Raw genomic sequence first — 23,425 nt, 5'->3', positions numbered from 1 at the left:
TAGGATAAACTAACTATGAGAGTGAGAACATGACACCTATTATGTAGTAATTTTTCTACATAATAAAGTTACTACATGTATTTCAGGGGAGGATTTTACCTTTGATACTGGTGACTTGCTACATGGGAAGATCAACTAACTGGAGTAAACCTGTTGTGTGTCCATTCCTTGAGAGTTAATGGTGTTCTGTGTGAGCAGATTAAGTGTCAGTGCAAATGTAAACAGTTCTCAAATATTTTAGACTTCTAGCTTTTATAAAAGTATGCCTTGGAAAAACTGTCTTTAGTAAAATAAGTCTTGAATAGCAAAGTTGAAAATTAGTCTAATTTCTTAAACCTGGACCCAAATTTTCATCTCTTCCTGGTACCTGCTGAGCAAAAGTAGGAAATAGTTGAGAAGCTGTTAAGGAGTGGTTGAAAGCTCCTTGATTACAGAGCAAGTTCTATACAGGCCTGGGCATAGTTAAGAGAAACCTTAGACCAGGAGTTGGCAACCTTCAGCACCCGGACTAGATCTGGCCTGTGAAGATGTCCAATCTGGCCCAAGGGGGATTGGGAAGTATGGAACTGTACCAAACTGTCTCTCTTCCTCAGCATCTTCTTCCATAACTCTCCCTGCTGCTCTCTGCCTCTGTTTGTTCTTGCTGCAGAGGGGCTGGGTATTTGCAGCAAGGGTAAGCACAGGTAACTTGAGCTCTCTGTGGAGTGGAGATTTGAAGCTTGCAGCAAGGGGCCAAGTCATAAACTCCATTCTGGGGTGCCAGATTGTCTCTGACTTTTGCCTTTAGACAGTTTTAAAGTGTGTTGGCGATCTTCTAGCTTGGGATAGCTGTAGTGCAGCATTGCACTACTTCACTCATGCCTCTGTGCCAGTGACTGCAAAAAGTATTGTCTAACTGGCTACTCTGGCTTCACAAAAATGAAGGAATCCTTAGGTTTTGAATCTCCTGATTCAAAACAATACTAGATAATAATCAAGCTGATCTTCATTGATTTGCCAATGTGTTATTCAAGCTGGAAAATGTTGATAGGTAATGTATACTCTGTGTGTGTGTGTGGGGGGGTGTATCAGTGTTGTCTTTGCAGAAAAAGTCTTCCTTTATATTACCTGTTATGATTAACTTGTAAGAGAGACATTTTATATTGTTGTGAGAATTGTGTTTTTGTGTGATTGTTCTGGGTTCTTTATATCATCACTTCATATGTAAACTGATAATATATATAAAACAAGCACAAATATATTTTGCAGCTCCCAAACTTGAAAAACTAGATATTGGTTAGTAAATTATTTAGCACTAATGGTTTTTCAGTCTTGCATTTGGAAGCTGCCTCCCAAAATTTAAATATGTATATTGTACTTTGATAGGCCACTAGTAAAAAAAGAAACTGGATATATAACTATTCTGTTACTCTTAATAACTTACCTAATTATTACATTAGTTGGAGAAGTTAATGTATATAAGTAAGACTCTTGAGTGGATAAGAAGTATCACAATATAGACATCACCAAATGAGACAGATTAGCTGTGATGTGCCCTGGCACAGCAGATCTACTAAATTGGATTAAATGTACATTGCCCATTGTTCCTTCTGTTGATACTGCAGGACAACAGGTGGCAATTTCTCCCAGGGCTAATGGGGAAACTCCTGCACAGGATTGGGCCCCTCAGGTCCTGGGAATACGCATTTTGCTTTTCCCACTTACTGAGACATGTCTGGGATGTACCTCATTAAGCAGGGGAAGTCAGAGACATGTCTCTGGAAGCAGGGAAAGTTGAGCATGATCCTCTATCAGCTGCAATTTATGGTGTGACAAGGGATAAAAAACGTTATTGTGGCACAAAGGCAGCATCTCTTTCTACCCATAGCATTGTCTTCATTAGTGCCAAGATCAGGAAGTTGCCTAAACAGTAAAAGCCTAAAAAACGTAGAACCCCTTGCCCAAGTAATTTCTTGGTCGCCTGTTTTCATTCTTCAATTTTTCTTAATTGTAGACAGTTGCAAGAGCAGCAACGGCAGAAGGAGCTGGAACGGGAGAGGCTGGATCGTGAAAGAATGGAACGGGAGAGGCTGGAAAGAGAGCGACTAGAAAGGGAAAGACTTGAAAGAGAGCGTCTAGAACAAGAACAGCTAGAAAGAGAGCGGCAAGAAAGAGAGCGGCAGGAACGTCTAGAAAGGGAGAGACAAGAAAGAGAGAGGCAAGAACGAGAGAGACTGGAGCGGCTTGAACGGGAAAGGCAAGAGAGAGAACGGCAAGAACAGTTAGAAAGGGAACAACTGGAATGGGAAAGAGAGAGAAGAATTTCAAATGCTGGTAAGAATTTTAGAACAGTGTGTTTGATTACTGTCTTGATTATTTGCATATATGGTCAATGCAATAGGGCTGGGAAGAATTGATAGTAATTATATAACTTCTGTACAAATAAATGGTTTCTCAAAGATTTCATACTTTGATTTCCTGGATGAGCATCACTTTTCACTATGAAAGACATAGATTCCCATAGGAGCCCCTGACAACAATGTTTCAGAATTGCCTTGATTTCTAGTGGTTTTTGAGTAAAATACTTAGTTTACTGTATTTTCTAACTGCATGAAAGTGTTTTAATATGCTGGTCCTGCTGAGGCATGACCTGTTAAAAACGAACTACGGTTTCTAAATACTTTCTAATCTAGTTTGCTCAATTAAGCCAGGCTGTATTTTATACGTATAATCTGAAAATGACACCATCAATTATATGGGAATCTAAGTGTTAGAGGTGTACATGTTCATAAGCCATGATTGATAGTGAAAGGTCTGCCTTGAAATAAAGCCACTGCTACATATTCATTTAATGTCGCCATGGGATCTGATCCCTGGTCCAAACAATTGTCTTCTCTCCTATTACATATGCATGGCAGGAGGTGCAATTTTGGGGATCAGGGATCAGTTCCAAATCTCACCTTCCTACTTGCCCTTGCAAGGGGAGCCTGGGATCATGATTTTTATGTGTTTTTATAAAAATCATGATACTGGGTTCCCCTGCAAAGACGAGTAGAAAGCTGGCTGCCTGCAAGCCCCACTTGTGACATCTGGGCTGTCTCAGCTGGGTCCAGCAGTTGTCCCCAGGACTGCACTGGGCTAGTTCAAGATGCAGGCATTTAAAGGCCCTAGCAGGGGAAGCACTTCAGCTCTCCCCTGCACCCTGCCACCAGGGACCTCATCCCCTGTGCTGAGCCTCACCGTGGCAGCTTTGTAGTGGGGGAACCTTTCAGCTCCTCCTGGCCAGGAGCTTGCAGGGCAGCCCCAGGCTACTTTAGCTGGAGACTCAGGGATGTCTACTGCTAATCCTAACAATCAGCTGACTGTTAAGAATCTGCACTGGTGTGTTAATATGCCACTGGTTCAGTTAAGGCACCATAGAAACCAGTGATGAAAATGTTCTACATGCAGAATATTTTTGTGGCTGGTGTTTCATTTTATAGTGCCTTAAATTGGGCATGCAGTTGGGTACCCCTACCATTCATGGCACAATTAATATGTGAGTTGTGGCATACATGTAATGTGGGCTGGGGCCTAAGAGTCTTATTCCTTATTTATTAATTAACTTTGTAGTGAGATGTCAGTACAATGTGTTTGATGTACCAGCAGATGTATTAATGAACTATCTAAGTAGATATGGATCTAAAGATAAGCCAGAGCCAGCCTTACCTTCCCTGTTTTATAATATAGTGAGCCATCTGATTATTTCTTAGCTGTTCTTCAGTAATAAACTTAATGCACATGAGAAATCAACTATTGGTAAAATTAAAGCATTTATTGTACAGACAAGTTGTGTGAGGAAGAAGGTGTCAACTTTCTTGGCATTTTACTTGAATTGTTTTTACTTTTTGTATGAAGTGATCTCTGTTTTCAGAAGAGGGGAGTAAAATCATGCCACCTAGATGCTGTGAGCTTTATTAGTGGAATTTATAATTAACATTAAGATTACTACACTTGTTTTGGAACCAAGTAAGATGCAAGCTGATATGGAAGGACCTAAGAAAGCAGTCACCTGATCAATCCCACCAATGGGAGTTGAGCAAACTTATTCCATATTTCTTTAGATTTCCAGAACGTCCTTGTAAATTCAAACAAAGGCACAAAAATAGTTGGTGAAATCAAAAACAGCTGTTAATAGTATGTGAAAACTTTCCTAACAGTATTTTCACTTGTGCCTAATCCTCTGGTACTAACTGTAGTCTACATTTATACATTTTGTTTGAATGCTGGTTTTGTTGCTTCATTAGCTCCCTTTTTCTCTTTCTCCTTTTTTATCCTGCCTTTGCTGCTGCTTTCCATCTTCTGTCCAGCTCCATCTTTCGACAACTCCCTGTATAGCACTCCACTTCCTGAATACTCCAGTTGCCAGCCTCCTTCAGCACCTCCTCCATCATATGCAAAAGCAGTCTCAGCACCAATATCAGATTCCACTCCGGATTATGCTGTAGTGACTTCTGCACCAGCGACTTCCGCTCCCCCTACACCACCACTAAGGCACTCTGCATCACGTTTTGCTACATCTTTAGGCTCAGCCTTCCACCCTGTTCTTCCCCATTATGCTACAGTTCCTCGTCCTCTGAACAAAAGTTCTCGACCACCTTCTCCTGTGAATGCTCCAAGTTCTTTGCCCCCAAATACAAAGCCTGTTGCCTGGTCTGCTCCCAGTTTTGCACCTCTCCCCCCGTCTCCGCCAGTCATGATTAGCAGTCCACCAGGCAAGGCTACTGGTCCAAGACCTGTTCTCCCAATTCCTGCTTCTAGTCCATTGTCCCAAATGCCCCCATCCCCTACTGCTCCCAATGGGCTTCCTGAATGTGTAGCTTATCCAGCTCCTTCACCTTCTACCTCAGGTCCAACTCCCCCGCCACCACCACCACCTCCACCACTGCCTTCCTTTCCACCTCTCTCACTCTCTGGACCTCAAGCTTCTCCTTCTCCGAGTTCCCCTAATGCCTCAACTCCCTCATCCAAGCCTAGTGTTCTCCCTTCTCCCTCTGCAGCTACCCCTGCCTCTGTTGAGAACTCTCTAAACTCTGTGCTGGGAGACTCCTCTGCTTCTGAGCCAGTCTTGCAGGCAGCCTCTCAGCCGATTGAACCTCCGACCCAGCAGGGTAAGGCTTTCTGTTATTGCTACTAATTAACTAAACAGGTGTGCACTCTAAAATAATTTGCATCAAAAGCCCCTTAGTTGCCTTTAAAATATTTATTTATTTATTTATTAGGTTTATATCCCACCCTGTCCAAAAAACCTAGAAACATGTTGAAAGTTGCAGTGGTCTTAATACCACCATAGAATACAGAGTGCAAGTTGGGGGCATTAAAAAGTTTAATAGAGAAAAATATGGGGGTTACATTATTCTGTAACATGTCCAGGCTCTTTGGATCTCATGCTTCAAGAAAAAATTAAGTGAGATTCTTATTTGATGAATTCTGCATCATTGGTTGATTTAGAATTTCTTAATATTAATGCAGTAGTAATTAGTTCTTTAATTTAGAGCATAAATGAAGGAACATATATTGCGGTTTTGAACCAACTTTAGTGAAAGGTAGTTTGAGCTATCAAGTGATGCTTATAATGTAGTTCAAGTTTTAGAAATCAGAATGCAACTACTATATAATTCCAGAGTGAGTTTGAGATTATATGCTTACATTTTAGAATAGTAACATAGAGTTAAACCAATTTAGCTAAAACTGGCTTTAAAATCAGTCTAGTTCAACCAGTGCAAAACCCTGGGGACACACTTAATTTGACATGAATATGATTTTGAAAATCAATTTGAGTGCCCGTACGTAAATTTTAGTTAAATCAATGCAACTTTTGTTTGAAGTCAAACTGTTAGAGATTTGTTAGATTAGGTGATGATCCAACAGTCCATCAGCCACTTATAAAGACTGGCCTATAGCAACTGGGATAGAGGGCTGAGTTTTTAAGCCATTAAGTTGCACTTTCATTTGTGTTTGCCATTTTGTGGTAATGTAATCCCCTATTTTGCATATGTGTTTATATTTATATGGTGGTTTTCAAAATATAGGCATACTGCATATCAATCTGAATTGCATAATTAGTCATGTAAATTTTTCTTTCACAAAATGAAAACTTATCTCCCTTAAGTTCTGTCTTACTAGAATAACCAGCTGATAACTCACTAACATATGTTTATATTAAACTATTTGAATTTTGAGTCCCAAAATGTTTCATGTCAGATTAAATTGTCTAGAGACTAGAGTTGAAAATGCTTCCACTTCTAAACATTTTTTAAGTGCTGGAGAGCAGGAGTATCTGGTTCTAAAGTTGAATTACATTATAAGCTCAATTTAAAGCCATTATGGGTTCCCAGGTAAATTATTATTTTTCTTATTAATTACCATGCTTACAATTCTTATTTGCTTGCTTTAAAAATTCTGCTCTGTTCTCTGCCTTACCATAGGAATCTTCCAGTTTATGGTACAAAGGCCAATTTAGTGTTATCATATTCTAAATAATCGCAGCAGCTATTTGACCTGTTCTGAAGCATTTTTATACCATATCCTACCCTCTAATGGGTTTTAAAAGTTTTTCCTTCCGAGGTAGATTATTTTCATGGGTAAAGACCAAACTATTTTCTAATGAATTTGGAAAGACTACATGATATACAAGAAAAGTCCTTATTTCTATTTAAAAAATCCCTACTCTACATTCTTTTTCTTTTCTTTTGAATAGGTGTCATCCAAGGACCACCTGCACCTCCACCCCCACCCCCACTGCCACCTGGCCCAATCCAGGCTTCAGTAGCGGTCCCACCTCCTCCTGGTCCACCACCACCACCACCTCTTCCACCCTCAGGGCCACCACCACCACCGCCACCTCCTCCCCTTCCCAGCCAAGTTCCTCCTCCTGCTCCTCCTCCACCTCCTGCTCCTCCTCTCCCTGCCTCTGGATTTTCTATGGGATATATGTCTGAAGACAATCGCCCTTTAACTGGACTAGCAGCTGCACTGGCTGGAGCCAAACTTAGGAAAGTGTCACGGGTAAATGTAATTCTGCATTTTACTTTTCTGACTTCTGCTTTGAAAAACTATGGGTAACTTTGGAATAATTTCCATTTAGTACGCTGTATAGCAGAAATAGGGCTATCCAAAAGATAACGTGGCTGATTAAAGCAGCGTTGCAGGACTTATTCACAGCAGATTCATTTATCCCTATTTGATTTTTGTAGCTTCTAAAATCAGTTTTCTTGCATTAATGTAAAATGATGCATTTTATAAACTAATTTAGACTTGCAACATTATTTTGTGTATTGTCATAAAGGGTGAAGAATCTTCTAGTTCAAGTGGAGGAACAAGTTCTGCTTTATCTAAAGCAGATAGCAGTCGTGGAAATGGGCCACTTCCCTTAGGGGGGAGTGGATTAATGGAGGAAATGAGTGCCCTGCTGGCCAGGAGGTAAGCATATCATTTAATTCCTAAGCAACTGTAACCAGCAGAATTTTTTCCTTGTTATCTTAAAGAGATTACATCAGCATAAGAAGCAAACCTGTCTGAAACTCTTGTACCTACTATTAACATCAATTTGTAACTTGGAGAAATATGTCAGTTAGAGATATTTGTTTACTCTGAGCTTTTGATGGTAATTTATAAATAGGTTCGCTCATATAAATGAGGTAGCTTGTTTCTTCTGCATGGGCCTTCCATTTAGTAGCATGGGATAAAAATCTGTGAAAAGTGCCTCTTTGTCACTGGTTTTTACTCCTTTTAAATTGATGTTGCTTTCAGGTATCACTAAACAAATGTTTTCCATCTTTTAGCTCTAGCATTGAAAACTTTAGCCATCTACCAATTTGTGTCTTTTCATTGTAGGAGAAGAATTGCAGAAAAGGGATCAACAGAACCAGAACAAAAGGAGGATAAAATTGTAAGTTGACAAATGATTTTGTTTGCTTTGAATTATTCAACGCTAGATGTACACTTAAGCCATTTTAATGGTGAAATTAACGGCCATTTATAGTTTATTTTAATATGAATCATAACACCCCTTTTTCAGAAGATTTTGGTATAGTAAAGTTGTGTTACATATTTAAATTTTGGTACTTACAAATTGCTTGTGTAGTTTTAAAAAAAATTCATGTGAATAGAACCAATAACTTCCTATTAAAAAATTACAAATATTTCAACAGTTCAGTTAAACAGCTGTACATAAATGTACATGACCAGCCTACTTAACTTTCTAAGACTTTCTTTTTCTTCTTTAATCAGGAAGAATCAGAACCATCAACATCAAAAGCTTCTTCAACGAGTACACCTGGTAAGTAATGTAGATTTGTGTTGTGAATGATACACCCTCTGTAAATCCTCTCTAAATGTTCATCCTAAAATTCTGTTACAAACTGAATTGATATGGTATCAGACTTTTTAATCCTGAATACTTCTCCTTTTGGGGGAAAGAATAAAACTGTCTTAGCATGTCCAATAATTTAAAATAAATCTCTGTTGGTATATTGATATACTTTATCCAAAGATTGGTTTATCCTTAGTTATCATCCTTGCCAGTGATCTTTTCTTGTGTTATTTTATGCAAGTCTGTTGATAATTTTATTAAAAAGATCTTACGCTCTAGTGAGACTTGAAAAGGTACTTCATTTGAACAAAGTGAGGGTGAGCAAAGTTGTACATTTTTAATGGATCCACCTGTCTGGCATTTAGATGCACACAACCAAATATAAAGTTTCATGCAAGTTATACACTGGAAATATTCAAAGTGTATCCAGTTTTTAAAAAAATAGCAAGGACTGATGGCAGTATATATGACACTTATTTCCAATAACTAAATTAGAACTCTTTCATATTCCATATCAGACCATCATGTGTTGTATTGTAGAACAATTTGTCTACCAAGTTTAGTAAAAGAATAAGTGTCTCAGGTGAAATACAATTTATCTTACTCCGAGCCAGGATGGAGTAGTTAAAGTGTGTAAGGAAAGGGAGGCAGCTGGCCGGGAACATAAGAAAAATTGTTTGATAGCCCTTTTATCTAATCTTTCCATTTGAAGGTAGTACTCAGGTGGAAGAAAACAAGATAGTTATGGTCAGACCTAAAATGTTGGCAGATATGCAGTAACTGCAATAGCCTTATTTATACACAGTGGAATGCTTTTATTTGCTGGGTTTAATCATGAATGGTTCATTCTTGATGAAGTATGAGGGCAGTTCCCCACTTAAGTCTGAAAAAAGTGGTGGTTCTGGAGTAGGCCTCATCTGAGATATAGCATCCTATGTACAGGATACTGGACAAATACAGAAACAGGCCTTACCCTAAAGTGTTTTATCTAAATAGACAAAAACAGATGAGGCACAAAAGGGAAATAGAGACACAAGTGCAGTAACTTGCTCAGCATCACACAGAAGGTCCATGGCAGAACTAAGAGTGTATAAACCAAGGCTGTCCTCCAGTGCGCTACCTACTGTACCATGATTTTACTTGTACTTGTTCAGCTAACAAGCTAAAGCAATATTCTTTTTCAGTAGTTTTAGGTCTCATTTTACATTCATTTACAAGACAAAACAATAAACTGTTCTTAATATTAAACATATAAGGTAATTTCACTAAAAAGAATAAAAATTACACTGTGAAGTAAAATACATATTTTGTTTGTTAAGGAAAATAGTCCAGCCTTCTTGTAATACTCTAGGTCTGCTGAAACTGTTTTTAGCAGTGTTTGTAAAACAGGGCGGTCTAACTTCCAAGTATCCAGGGGCTGCATGCCATGAGGGCCACAGACTTAGAGACTACATACTGCATTGGTGGATGAGCAGACCCCCAGATCCTCTGCACCTTGTAGGCTGCAGAGTACACAGTGTGGGTAGGGTCTGGGCAGGAGCCCATGGGCTGCATGCTAACCTTTTAGGGACTTCATGCTGCTCACAGTTCACCAGCTGGACAGCTCCATTGTAAGGCATGTCTGCAGCTTGAAACAGAACCCAGCTAACTTGAAAGCTCCAGTATTGTTCTTTTTATGTGTTAGACAAAATTTTAAAACTCTAATCTTTTTGTAGGTATTTTATTTTTTCACTTTAGTTAAAGATTATAAGTAGCTTGAGGCAGCCCCTCTGTCTCCCCCTCTGCCTCTCTCTTTAGTGTTTATATAGTGATCCATGATTGAGTCTCAATACAATGACAGTGTAATCTGATAAAAGTGATGAGAGTATTGCAGGTGGCAGCTTTCATATTGAAGATCTAGCTAATTGTCCATCAAGAGTGACAGGAGGGGAGCGGGTGGGGAGGGAGCCCCAGCACCCCTCCCCCCTGTCCGGGCCTGCTCCCCCTTCTCTCCTGCAGTGGTGGAAGGAAGGAAGGAGCAAGCCTGGGCCCAGTGCAGGGAAGGAACAGGCCTGAGGGTGGGGAGAAGCTGGGCTGCTGTGGCGGGGGCAAGCAGTGGGCCCGGGCCGACCTGGTGACAGTGTGGGGATGGGAAGAGCAGGCTTGGGGCCGATGCAGGGGAGCAGGGGTTGGAGGAGGAGTGGGCCTGGGGCCAACAAGGGGCTTGCTCCTCCTTTCCCCCTGTAGCTGCCGTGTTGGGCTGGGCTGGACTAGGCCATGCCCACTGTCCTCCCCCCACTTCTGCAGCAGGCTGCCTTCTGTTTGAATGCTTCTTCGTGCTCTGATTGGCTGTTTGTTATTCAGTCAGAGTGTGAATAAAGCATTACATGTAGACAGTCAGATTTAGGCTTTTATAATACTAGGGTTAGTGTAGAGTGGTGAGGTTCCTAACTAATTTACTCACATCTACATGAAATTACTTCAGATGCATTGTTAAGGCAATGTAATGAGTATGTTGTTTAACAATTTCACTTTAATTATTTCTTAAAGAACTAACAAGAAAGCCTTGGGAAAGAACAAATACAGTGAATGGAAGCAAGTCACCTGTTATTTCCAGGTATCCTGCTTTTTATACCAGTACTTATCCTTTTCACATGTACGTCATTGTCATTACTCATGCTGCTTAAAACTGACGGGATTAAAATTGCAAAAACCCACCTGAATATGCTACAGCATCTGAAACTGTTTTGTTTTAATATTTTTATGGGGTTAGAAGTGTAACTTTGTTATTGGATAAAATGTACGTTTTGCTAATGAGGTTTGAGGAGGAGTGATAAATGAGGTTTTGATACTAAATACAATAGAAAGCAAAATAGAATCTTATTAACAGCTTTCAGAGCATAACTGTATGAATTGCAGTATAACTTTGGTTATCAAAACTTTTAATTTTCCTTCTAAAGAATCTTTAAATGCTAGTTAACCTCCTGACCTCAGTCAGATTAGAGAGACTGTTCATGCACAGAAGATGAATCTATCTGACAGATTAGTCAGTATTATTGTGCTAGTTGAAATATACTTATCTCACTAAATATATAAACTTGATTAAATCTGATTCTGAAAGCAGCCTTGAGCAATTCTTTGGGTCAGCCCCATCCTTGGCGTCACCTTAAAATGTGCAGGCCTTTCAATATATGCGACTGCATTATTGCCTGTATGCCAGCTGGAACATCACAGGCTAGTTAGATGATGACAGAAATGGCTGCAATAGTAATTCTACAGTTTGGGACAACTTATTTGATGGCTGTTCCTCCAAGTGTCCAAAATGCATATACTTGGCCACTGGGGGAGGAAAGGAATTGTTCATTTCAGTGTTCCTCATAAGGCACTTGATAAGAATTTGCCATCAGTTAATCAAAAGACAGACTTTTTTCTTTGTTAGTATCTTAAGTGTCTTAAGATAATTTGCAGAATTTCAGGTAGACCTGGGGGAGACTGTTCTTTCAAATAAGTATTTTGCACTAGAATTCGCAGGGATAGAAAAGGCTAATGGAAGCAGCTGAAATAAGGTTTGATAACCAAATAGAAGGAAAGAATTGTTACTTAGTTGAATGTCCCATTGGTATCACTGGCAAAACATTCTGACATCTGGCAACTAAAATAAAAGGTAGTGCCTAAGGGCCAGTCAGCCTTCTAGCACCTTTTTCTTATTTTCAGAAACCAGGCAGGCTCAAGCAGTTGATGACTCTTTAGTCTTGAGACAACATCCTTGCTTTGTTTTCTCTCACTGCTAATGCAAGCAGTCTTTGAGATTTAGTGTTCTGTGTTTGATAGCCAATGACATAGAACCCTTCAGGGACAGATTTCCACTCCTGAAGCAATTGTCAGAGTTAAAAGTAGAATGGTCAAAATGGGGTTATTTCCGTTGGTGTTTTTTTCCTCTGCCGTTTTGTTAACACCATATCTTGTATGAAACCAGGTTTAACCTTGTAGTCTGTGCACAGAATCTGAACTAGGTTTTAAATGTTTGTTCTGCCTGTTTCTATGGCCATGACTCCCACACGCTGCCTTTTTTTTAAAAAAAAAACCAGCATTTATCATTGTGACTACTTCAGTTAGTTGAGCTGTAGAACTGTCATTTCTTATGAACAGCTTGTCACCTGCGTGAGTGAAGCTGGTCTCAGAACAGTCCTGCGAGGTATTTGTAAGTTAGGACTTGGATTTCACATCATGAAAATGCTTCATCAAGATTTTGATGCATCTTCTACAACATCTAACAAGAGATCTTAATATAGTTTGGATTGTCCATAGCCTTTTAGTTATATTTTTGAAGGATTCATCTATTAAAACAAGAATTTTTTATTTCTGGCCTGGAAAAGTATTGACAAAGTTTATTGTCCAGTGCCACCATAACTAAGTGAAGACAGTCTTTCACTGTTTCTTTTATTTAAAGTCCCAAACCCATATCAACATTTAAGAAGTGTCACCTAGATGTCCTTGAATACATTTAAACCATTTTAGGTTTGACACATCTGCCTCAGCAAGTAATTTATGCTGGGAATTGTCTTCATGTAGGTCTTGCTCTCCAGAATCAGTCATTGAACACTATTGTATAAAGCACATTTGGCCATTTGGTTTAATGCTTTGACATCAAAGCTTATTTTTCAGGGAAGAAAATTCTCCTTGAGCTGAAATTTGTCTCCAGCCTGTGCAAAGAGGGCATGAGTCACATAGGAGGATTGGTGGAATGTTTGAAAAAATGATAAGCAGAATTTTCTATCTTTGGTATCCAGGGAATTAGTATTCATGGTAAATATATATAAAGCACCTACTGTCTTATTTAAAACTACGCTTCTCTTATTTAGGTCTGCACTTCTAAATTACTTAAACATCTTTCATTTAATAGTCCCTGGTTTATCTGATACAGTAATTTTCTGAAAGCAGTCAGTTACACTATAAATCAGATTAAAAATGCATATAGCTTAGCTCTATTATATAGCTTGTTAAGTTAGTGTTTTTCCCCCTTCATAGACGGGAATCTCCATGGAAAAATCTGATTGTTTCTGAAAACAGGTCCTATGATTCGTTAAACAGGTATCATCCTGTTAGGATTTGTGGTTTGGGGTTGTTTTGGTTTTGCTTTCATAACCAATTTTGATTGTTACAGGGTTGAGCTTTTTCTACATAGATTGGTAGTCACCATAAACATATGTGATGTATGACCACTTGCATGGACTGTCTCTCGCCCCCTAACACCTCAATTTACATTTCAGTGACTGGCTTTCTTGCATGCATACCAGCCTCTGGCTTCTTTACTATTCATTCCATGAATACCAACCACATGTCCCCAAAGGCTGCAGGGGCATGGTGAGCTCCCGTAGATGTCAGCGGCAGCATGGTGGCAGCAAGTGGGGAGCTCCTGCAAGCGGCCACAGCGCTGTTGGTGGTGGGGGGTGTGGTGCTGCTGGTAGCATCGGCATCAGCCAGCCGCTGTTGTGGGCTGCCCTCAGGCACTGCTGGAAGTGTTGGCGGTGCCTTTTTGCAGGGGGTGCATGTACACCCATGTGCACCCCCTATGCATCTCCAGTGATTCATTCCATCCAGGAAGACACACACACACACCAACTGCAGATGCTTCCTCAGCCTGATGAAGGGTTTTTAAACCCAAAAACTTGCTAAGATATATTTCTCCAACTATTCGGTTGGTCTAATAAAAGATATCAGATTGACCCAAAGAACCTTGTCTGCCTGTGTCCTTAGACCAACATGGCTACAACCTATACTCCTTAATACACACAAGTGATATGAGTTTTGCTTTCAGAACCTTGAAGTGCACCTTCACAAACACCCCTGCACCTATCTCCTTGAAACTTGGCAGGTTTCATGCCCTCAGAAGGGGCTACGATACCTGCTGTTTTCATCTGAATCTGCAAAAAAAATGACAAAGTTATAGGTATTTTAGTGATTCTCCATTATAGTCTATGGCTGAATCTCCAAATCGATGCTGAATCTGAATTGCCGAATCGAATTGGGATGGTGACTCAAATTGCTGTCCCGCCGAATCTGAATCCAAATTGAATACAGGCCTAGCATCTGCTATCCAGAGCATTGGTTTGACGGTTCATAAAGCACCCAGTGTTCAGATATTCTTTAAGAAAGTGCCACACTTGATTTTTGGACAAAATGATTAGTTAAGATGCTGGCTGTTGGTATTTTCAAATCAAAGAGTGGTATTATGTTGTAGAAAATTGCTAACGCAGAGTTCTCAACTTTTTGCCATGTCTTTTGCAACAAAACGTGTACTATGGTGACTACCTGTTCTTTTGTATAAAAAGTTCTGCCACTATCTGATTATCTTGGGTGGTGGTATTTTGCATGTTAGCATGAGTAAAACCTATCTTGCATGTGTAAATCACATTTTCTTCTTTTGTTTCGAAGGTGACTTATTGAGCTAGTAGGTAATGAACCAGTAATGGCCTCAGGGCACAAAGGTTGGGTTGTCTTTTTGGCTACATTTTCAGTGATTGGTAGTTTCTTGTAGCAGTTTCTCATAGCCTGTTTATCCTTGTAAGTGTGGAAAATGAGAGAATCAAATAGTTAAAGGGAAACTGTTAAGTTGTTTGAAATTTAACAAAAAATTATCAGACTTGGAAGGAAATTAGAGTTCCTAGATCAAGGGTGTACAAAATAGCGGACCCAGCCAGCAGCCGGACTCCATTTCCCAGTAACCCTTGCCTGTGTAGTTGCAGCTGATTTCCATGGAGACCCCAAGAGTGGCAGGGCTGTGATGGCTCGGGGCCAGGTTTCCATGGAGACTGCCTCAGCAGTGCTAGCAGGAAGCATGGCCGGGTGGGGAGTTGCTCCAGCCAGGGCCGTGATCTTGCAGTGGTAACAGCGTGGCCCAGAGCTGAGACAGAGCCATGATCCGCTGCCTGTATGCCCCTGCGTGGGGTGTGTGGACAACAAACTGCAGTTCTGCCCTGGCTCCAGCCTGTGCTGTCAGTGCTGCAGATTTCAACCCTAGCCTTGGAGGAGCTCCCAGCTGCATGCCCTGCCAGTGCTGCTTGGGCCAGTCTCCATGGAAACCATGGCCCTGCACTCATGGTCCTGCTGCTCCTGGGGTCTCCATGGAAACAAGCTGCAGTTAAGTGGGCTGGGGCTGCTGGGAAATGGAGTTTGCTGCACACTTTATCTGGCCCACAGGCTGGATTTTGTCTGCCCCATCCTAGATTTTGTTGGATGAACAACCTTTCCTGTAATGGACCAAGACATCCATGAAAGAATGCACTCTTCACATTGAGAATTTTCCTCCTACAGTTCTCAGGCAGATAACTACAATGTTGGTGGGAGGTGACAGAATTTGGCTAGGGGAGCAAAAATAATGCGATATTAATATAATGTTGGTGTTTCTTACAGTTCTAAACCAAAAGGACTGGGAAGTTTTTATTTTGTCAGAGCTACATTTTTCCATTAATGTATGTTCCTGTCTTTATTCATCAGTAGTTGGGAAGCATGTTATCGGTCTCTGACTGGAAAAATTGCACTGGCTCTTTCCAGGGAGTGGTGTTAGTCATAAAACAAGGCACTGTATGTGAAAGCAGTGGAAATGCTTTCAATATGCATTGAAAGTGAAGTACGTGGCATATGGGTAGAGAGGGAGTGTATACAATTCTTATTGTATGGAAAATTCCCCTTTTAAAAATAAAAATACTTGTATTAGTTTCTAGCTTTCCAAGACACGCATTCTGCTGCCAGATTCTGCATGCTCTTTCAGCATTGTCAGATGTATGATAAAGCAACAATTGTTGGCAAGTTAATTTTCTAAGTTTGAAAGGATTCTCTCATGCCATAGTAGAGCTCAATATCTAAAGATTACAACAAACTTATAATTGGCTTGTCATAGCAGTAACATGTACTACGTAGCTTTTTATGGGTCCAAGATAAACTATATTTTTCAGCTGTTGTATAGTTACTTAACTTCTCTTATTTTTCTAGCATTTCATTGGCTCCCATTGTTTTTAAATGTATAGTCCATTTTTAATTTTAATGTGGTCAGCTTCAAATAGTTTGAGAGATTTCACTTTTAAATTAGCAGCCAAACAAAACTAATAAAATTTGGCTGCCACAGTCTGCTTCGAGGGTTTTGCTTTTGAGAAAAGGTGAAGAAATTCTAGTATTTTGGTTTATAGATTTCATAGACATCAGGGCTGGAAGGGACCTCAGAGATCATTGAGTCCAGCTTTCTGCCCAAAGGGCAGGAAGTCAGCTGGGGTCATAGGATCCCAACAAGATAAGCATCCAGTTTGCTCTTGAAGGTGTTCAGTGTAGGTGCTTGAACCACCTCTGGTGGTAGGCTGTTCCAGACCTTGAGGGCTCAGACAGTAAAGAAATTCTTCCTTATGTCCAGCCTGAAATGATCTTGTAGTAGTTTATGACTGTTTAACGTATCTCCTCTCATGAATTTGTATTTTGGGTAGGAATGAGTATTCAAATAAAGCAAATAAACAAACATCTCAACCATCTGTTCCGGATGTTTTTAACCTTTCAGCATACTGTTGTGTATAAGATATTACAGGGAAAATCCAAGTTTTGCCTAAGAATACGTAAGTTTTGAATAGCTTCTATAATATCAAATGTTCCATGCAGAATGAATATGCAGCCCATTCCACCTCAGTAGGTGATATTTTAATTTCCACCCCCTTCGGTTAGATGGTTTTTTTAGTCGGGTTTCTGTCAATTTATCGTAGTACCTAAAGGTAAATAGAACATAAAGCGTGCTGTCCTAGATACTGGGCAAATGTTGTGCGATAGATAGTCCATATCCCAGAAAAACTTACCATAATGTTTCGCATTTTTTTTGAGGGCAAATACAGCTTGTTTAGGGTTGCTTAAATAGAAAGTAAATGCAAAGGCAAAAGGAGGAAAACTGGGCATTCAGAGGAGGAAGATGTAAGGTATACTTTCTTCTATTTATAAATCAGTTTTTAATGCCACCCAAATGTTCTGACTTTGAACAGATGGACCTGATAGGTGAACTGAGATATATCCTGTCCCATGGAAGAAATCAAACTATGTTGTTGGACCTTCCTAGTCTGTGGCTCAGACATCCTCGACTAAAGTAAATGTAGGCCATTCCTTAGGATGACAAAAATAAGAGAAACAATGGTTCTTACCTTTGCTACTAAATGTAGCACAGCATGGAGTTTTTTAATACTTTAAAGCAGGGACAGGCAATTATTTCGGGTGGAGGGCCACTTACTGAGTTTTGGCAAGCCATTGAGGGCTTTATGACAGTCGGCTGGGGGCAGATAAATACTACTTTTCTAAATTTTTAGGGGCCCTGCGGGCTGGATAGAATGGTCTGGTGAGCCGGATCTACCCTGTGGGCCGCGTTTTGCCCACCCCTGCCTTAAAGACTAACTGAATCAGAGATATATAGCATAAGCTTTCATGACCGTGAGCTCACTTCCTCAGATGTTGTGAAAGGACATGTACAGGGCAGTGTATAAAATGGAAAAAGTGATTTGAATATGAAAGACAGGAGGGGAAAGTGGGGGGGCAGTGCTGAAAGAGGCAAACAAGCAATAAACTCCCTAGGGACAAAGGAGTCAGAAAAGCTCTGCCCTCTCATTCCCCTGATATATCTAAGGTACATCAACAGTATCATCATGTGGACACATGGGAACAAACCTTAAGGAGAAATTTCACCAGGATTTTAACAACTTCCACCCTTCCATCAAACTAATTCTGGAGTACTCCTGTAATGGAATACAGGTTATATTGTGATAGTTTTGTGTTAACTATGTTCACGTTATATTGTATGACTTAGTTGACCTCATTAACATGTGCACAGAGAATGAGAGTTAAGTGTTTGGGCTGGCTATGTGCAGAATGAGAACAAGTGGACCTTAGCATCCATTTTGAACAGCTGAAGCTTCGATTGGCTTTTACATATCAACAAAGGGGAGATGTCCGACATACAAGAGGTGTCCAGAGGAGAGAGGGAGAGATGACAATGGGAGAGCAGGCTGGAAGCAAGCATCCTGGCAGGTCCTGTTGAAAAGTCAGGTGACTGAAGCAAGTGGAGAATCTCTCAGGATATTCATGGTTGTGCAGGTTAGATTGAGGATGGAGGGATGACGGGGCAGAGAATCCTACACGTATGGCTTTTTCTCCAGTAAATGCCTGTCCTGAAGAGACAGTCTGCTGTGCTGCTAGGGAACCGTACATTGTTCTGGGTCATTCCAAAAAGAGGTGAAGTCTTTCTCTCAGGCACGGAACTGGATAATCACTCCTGCCGTCGGCGCCACTGAGAACCAGGGAAGGCTGAGAGACTGAAAGTCCAGGGTCTCAGAGTTGGGAAGGAGCTCAGGCTCTCCCCTTGCCCTAGAAGCCAAGCCTGGACCATCTTCAAGGGGTACTCTCAGAGACCAGACAAGACTCCAGCAGTCCTGAGTAAACATTCTTGGAGGGCACTCCATAAAAAATCTACCCAGCAAATTCATTTTGTGGGTACCATGGTGAAGGTTTGCAGCGGCCGTGTTGCTACTACATTGTATTAGAAACCAGTCACCATGCTATCTTCATGCCACCAGTTTTCATCCTAAGCACAGCACCAGATCTGTCATCTTACAGCAGAGCTCTGGACTGGGATGTACAATTTAAGGATCTGGAGCAGGGTTTCCTACAATTATAATACAATTCCCAAACTGTACTTGCCAAAATTAATGAAGCTAGATTCAGAACTTGCTCCAGCCTGCTACAATATCAACCCTGGAAGAAGGGAAACAAAATCCCTCTGGCTTTCATCTACAGCCCCTAGCTTACATACCTTGGACACATCATTAATGACCTCCAACCCTTCCTGAAACGACAGCCATTTCAAATTAGCCATGGGGGACAACCCTAGTCTAGGCTTACAGATTTCCCCCCAACCTCCAAATAGCATCTCTCAAGCAACAGGCTGCATATCTCTCATTCTTACAAGGGCACAAAACCTTGCAACAAGCCCATATGTGCCTCCTAGGGATTATAACATGCAAGGTTCATTCACCTATAATTCTACCAATACCATACGCACCTTCAGCTGTTTACGGTGCCTGTCTGCTATCTACATTGAACAAACTCCCTGGACGTTCCATTGCTGACCTCACAGTAGCTGTTCTTAAAACAGCAAAACTTTCAAAACTAACTTGAACAGGACATTGCAAAGAAAAGAAATCCAGAGACTGGACTGTGTTCAGTGTGGTCTAAACAGGGATTATAGATTCTTATTCCATTACCTGGTGTATCTTATTCAAATAATCCATAGGGGCAAAAGGGGTCAGAAAATCTCAGTACTGCATCACTCTCGCCTCCTTTCCTTCCTATCTTTTGTATTCAAATCACTCACTCCATTTTATGCACTGATCTCACAGCATGTGGTGAAGTGAGCACAGGCTCAAGGAAGCTTGCGCCATATACCTCTGATTTAGTTAGTTTATAAGGTGCAGATGTTCCCTGCAGTCGGCCTCCCTTCAGGTTAACAGCGCTACCTACCTCTCACAGCATGACAGAGCTACAGAGCCTGCTGTCTTCTAGCCAGGTAGGAAGGCTCTTTAAAGTAATATGCCAGATTAATTCTAATATAAGGAGATGAAATTTTGAAATTGGTGGTATGTGTGTGTGTGCACATGTGTGCGTGCATATATTTGAAGCCTAACCAGGGTTAGTGGAGAAGGTACTATGTTTTAGAAGGCAGGATTTTAAAAGTAATCACTGCATGTGAATACATAAACTGTTAACAGCAGCACAGGGTAAACTTGCATGGAAATCTGGAATTTCTTATTAAGTGACTATAGTTTTGACATTCAAAAGACAAATGAGGCATTGGAAAAGACTCCTGGTAGCAACCAGGATAGAAGAGGGTAGGAGATACTTGTTCAAGTCTTACCTCCCAAGGCTGATCTCTAGAGCTTCCTGGAGTGACTATTCTACATGAACCATGGCCTGTTAGCCGGATTATTCTAGGGCCTGTAAGGCTTGAAGTATCAAGCATGCTACTAGTTGGGAATTGCTATCAAGCTTCAAAAATGCCTGGGACACCAGTGGAAGTTAATGAAAAAGTAATGAGGAGTTTTGGCTTCATCCAAAACATTTACCTGTTCCCCTTTTATTACCATTGTCTCCTTTCCCCCTGTCCCTTCCTCACCCTAACTCCAAGGTACCCTCCAGATGGCCAGGGTTACCCTAGCAGCATAACAGATGCAACTAGTCTTGTGCTTAGCTGACAGGCAGTGTTTGAATGGAAGAGGACAAATCAAGTAAATGTGGAGAACTTACTGACAAACTCTTAAGCCAGCAGCCTTTGGCTTTTCAGAGATGCAGGACAGAAGAACCCACTCATGTCCAAGGTGGACTAGTGCATTGACCCTGGATGCCACTTCTCCTTGCTCCATAGTTGTGGTATAGATGTAGCTGCCCAGCCCCAGCACAGTTTGTTGTTGCCCAGCCCTGGTACTGGCACAAGCAAAGCCCCACAATAATGAAGTCTTTTGGCTCTGCGAGCTCGATCCAGTCCATGGGCTGACCCTTGCTCTAAGCAAGCTATGTACTAAAGACTTTTTGAAAATAAATGCATGCAGGAAAATATCAATGTGAGAGAGTCATCTGCAGGCCTGTCTTAACATAATGCTTTCCTCTGAAACAGGTAGAAGAGTTAGAACTGCCAAACTGGCATGAGTGGTACATCTTGCAATCCTTTGGTATGGTCTTGCAAGCATGTAGATTAATCCTTAACAGCCTCTTTAAAGGCTATCTCACATACTGTGTATTGCAAGATGAGTGTAGAGCCATCCTCGGTCAGGGGAAAATCACTGTGACAGTACATTTTAATGACCAGTTTCCTTAAAAAAAAAAAAAAAAAAAAAAAAAAAAAAAAAGAAAGAAACACATGAAGGACTTCAAGCTAAGCTCAGAGGCAACACTTTTCCATGAGTTGTAGAAAGGAAAAATCAAAGGTAAAAATAGCTTTACTTGTTGAATTGTAAATGTATTGAACTAACAATTCATTATATATTAATACAATACTTGGTAGTTGCAGGCTGAGAAAATGCCCTTTATTGTTGGTTTCCTTTCTATATATACAACTTTAATGTTTGTGGGTCTGACTGCATCTTTGAACAAATCCTATTTTCATCTCTATTCTTTAAAGTTTGATATGCTGTTACTCTTAACAAAACAAGTGAGTAGTTTTCGTGGAAATGTCTGCTTTATAATACGTCTCTATACAGTATGGTAATTGGAGACCTGTAATACATTGTCATCTTTTTTTGTTCTACAGACCAAAATCTACACCATCCGGGCAACCCAGTGCCAATGGAGTTCAGTCAGAAGGGCTAGATTATGACAGATTGAAACAGGTATATAATACAATTCCATAGGAACCTTTCCAGAATAGGTAATAAGAGCACCTCTGAAGATCTTAACAGCAGCTCTTAACTAAACATAAGATATTAACCTTGCATTATCTCCACTAATAGTTATAATTTTTCAAAATTGTTTAATTATTTGCTACTAGTTGTAATTATATAATGACACATATAGTAATCCAGCAGTATAGTCTCGAGATGCATTTAACAGATAATGAACATTATTATGTTTAAAATATGTCATTGTGGATCCTATTACTAATGTGTCTACACCAAATGAGTGTGAACTGTGCCTCTTTTTCTAAGTAGTAATGTTTGGAGCTAAACATGTACCCAATCCTGCCTATGTTCCTGTGTGAGAACATAAAAGGCAGAACAACTGTGACTGTCCTTCAGCTTCTTCTTATCACCTGTGTATCAGTTTGGTGAAACCTGGCACATGTCCAATCTGCTATTCTTTCTGGAATTTAAAACAAAGACATTTGGAATGAGTATGATGAAAACATCCCTTTTAATTTCTTGATTGGTATTACAAAGAGCAATAGGACAGAGCTATTTCCCTGTAGAGCAGCAATGGAGAGGGAGATTTTGTGCCACCCATCATCATGCCAGGCTTGAAACCAAGAAGTTTTAAGCCCTGTCCATCATGCTGTGGTATTCTGCCCTTAATTGATGGGCACATCTCTTGCTTGCCTTGTTACATTTGTGACAAGTCTTCAATCTGCCATTCTTTTAATTCCTCATCTGAAAATAGAGATGCGAGCTTTGAATTAAATCTGTGATATCAGTCTGTGGAAGTCTTCTGGTCTTTGAGAAGATTGAACAGAATTGGAGAGTCAAACCATAGCAAGTACCATAGTAACCTGGCACCATGCACGTGGGTTCAATGGAGAAGACAGTCCTATCACTACCAGCGCCAGGATCTACATTGATTCCAGCACCACCATAACTGACTCCAGGATAAAAACTGAGCATCCATTTAATCTTCTTAATGAAATGCTGAATGACTCTAAGCACAGTTCATTGTCCAGCATGATAATCCTACAAGAAGAATTCCCCTGAAGATGAACCTTCCAAACTCATTGACACTGAGGTCTAACGAGCAGCAAGGGATGGATTAAAAAAAGAGAGGCTGTAGTGCCAGTACTAACAGAGGTATCTATATTTGTACCAGCATTGATAAATTAACTTATTTTGGTGCTTAGATACACCTTAGAGAAACTGTTATCTTCTCTTGCCTCAGAACCCAGCCAAATTCTAGTACTGGTAGCCTTGGCAACAGGAATGTCTTAAATGGTACCACCTTCCTAGAGATAAATTCCTCTTAACCATCTTCAGTTCAATTTTGCATCTAGTAGGGAATCTCCTGTCATGTTAGAAAGGAATCCTAGAGGAACATGCACAAGCTACTGAATGTTCTTATATCCTTTCTGTCATTAAGAATTGCCCTCCAAATTAATGAAGATGTATTGGGCCTAGAAAACTTTGGCACCTGAAGTCTTTAGAAAACGTCAGCAGGGTTTCTTGTAGAATCTGTAGTTCAAAACTGGGTACACCAAAGGTAAGGTTGCCAGATAAATTAGCCCTTTTTAGTCAGAAAGTATGTTGATCTGCCCTCCTTCCAACTTCATATTATAAAGTGCCAGGCCTAGTTCATAAAGTAGTTTGTTGATGTGGGAAATAATAACTCCTCCTTTTCAGTTTTAGC

General features: G+C 40.4%; 1 protein-coding gene across 1 annotated transcript in view; it reads left to right on the top strand.

Annotated features, from left to right (window-relative positions):
• The window catches only part of ENAH (enabled homolog (Drosophila)), a gene marked incomplete at its 5' end in the record, with an annotated part of 181,415 nt that overhangs the window by 147,988 nt on the left and 10,002 nt on the right, over nucleotides 1–23,425 (top strand). Inside the window, 9 exons of the mRNA XM_019549546.1 lie at nucleotides 1,994–2,313; nucleotides 4,329–5,129; nucleotides 6,719–7,026; nucleotides 7,307–7,440; nucleotides 7,855–7,909; nucleotides 8,251–8,299; nucleotides 10,862–10,928; nucleotides 13,340–13,402; nucleotides 21,630–21,708. Of these exons, the coding sequence (XP_019405091.1) occupies nucleotides 1,994–2,313; nucleotides 4,329–5,129; nucleotides 6,719–7,026; nucleotides 7,307–7,440; nucleotides 7,855–7,909; nucleotides 8,251–8,299; nucleotides 10,862–10,928; nucleotides 13,340–13,402; nucleotides 21,630–21,708 (1,876 nt within the window). The remainder of the gene's footprint in view (nucleotides 1–1,993; nucleotides 2,314–4,328; nucleotides 5,130–6,718; nucleotides 7,027–7,306; nucleotides 7,441–7,854; nucleotides 7,910–8,250; nucleotides 8,300–10,861; nucleotides 10,929–13,339; nucleotides 13,403–21,629; nucleotides 21,709–23,425) is intronic.

The sequence above is a fragment of the Crocodylus porosus genome, unplaced genomic scaffold (genome assembly GCF_001723895.1).
Source record: "Crocodylus porosus isolate Cpor-Errol unplaced genomic scaffold, CroPor_comp1, whole genome shotgun sequence".
NCBI lineage: Eukaryota > Metazoa > Chordata > Crocodylia > Crocodylidae > Crocodylus > Crocodylus porosus.
The sequence above is the reverse complement of the archived record's forward strand: the minus strand, read 5'-3'. Positions and strand labels throughout refer to the sequence as shown.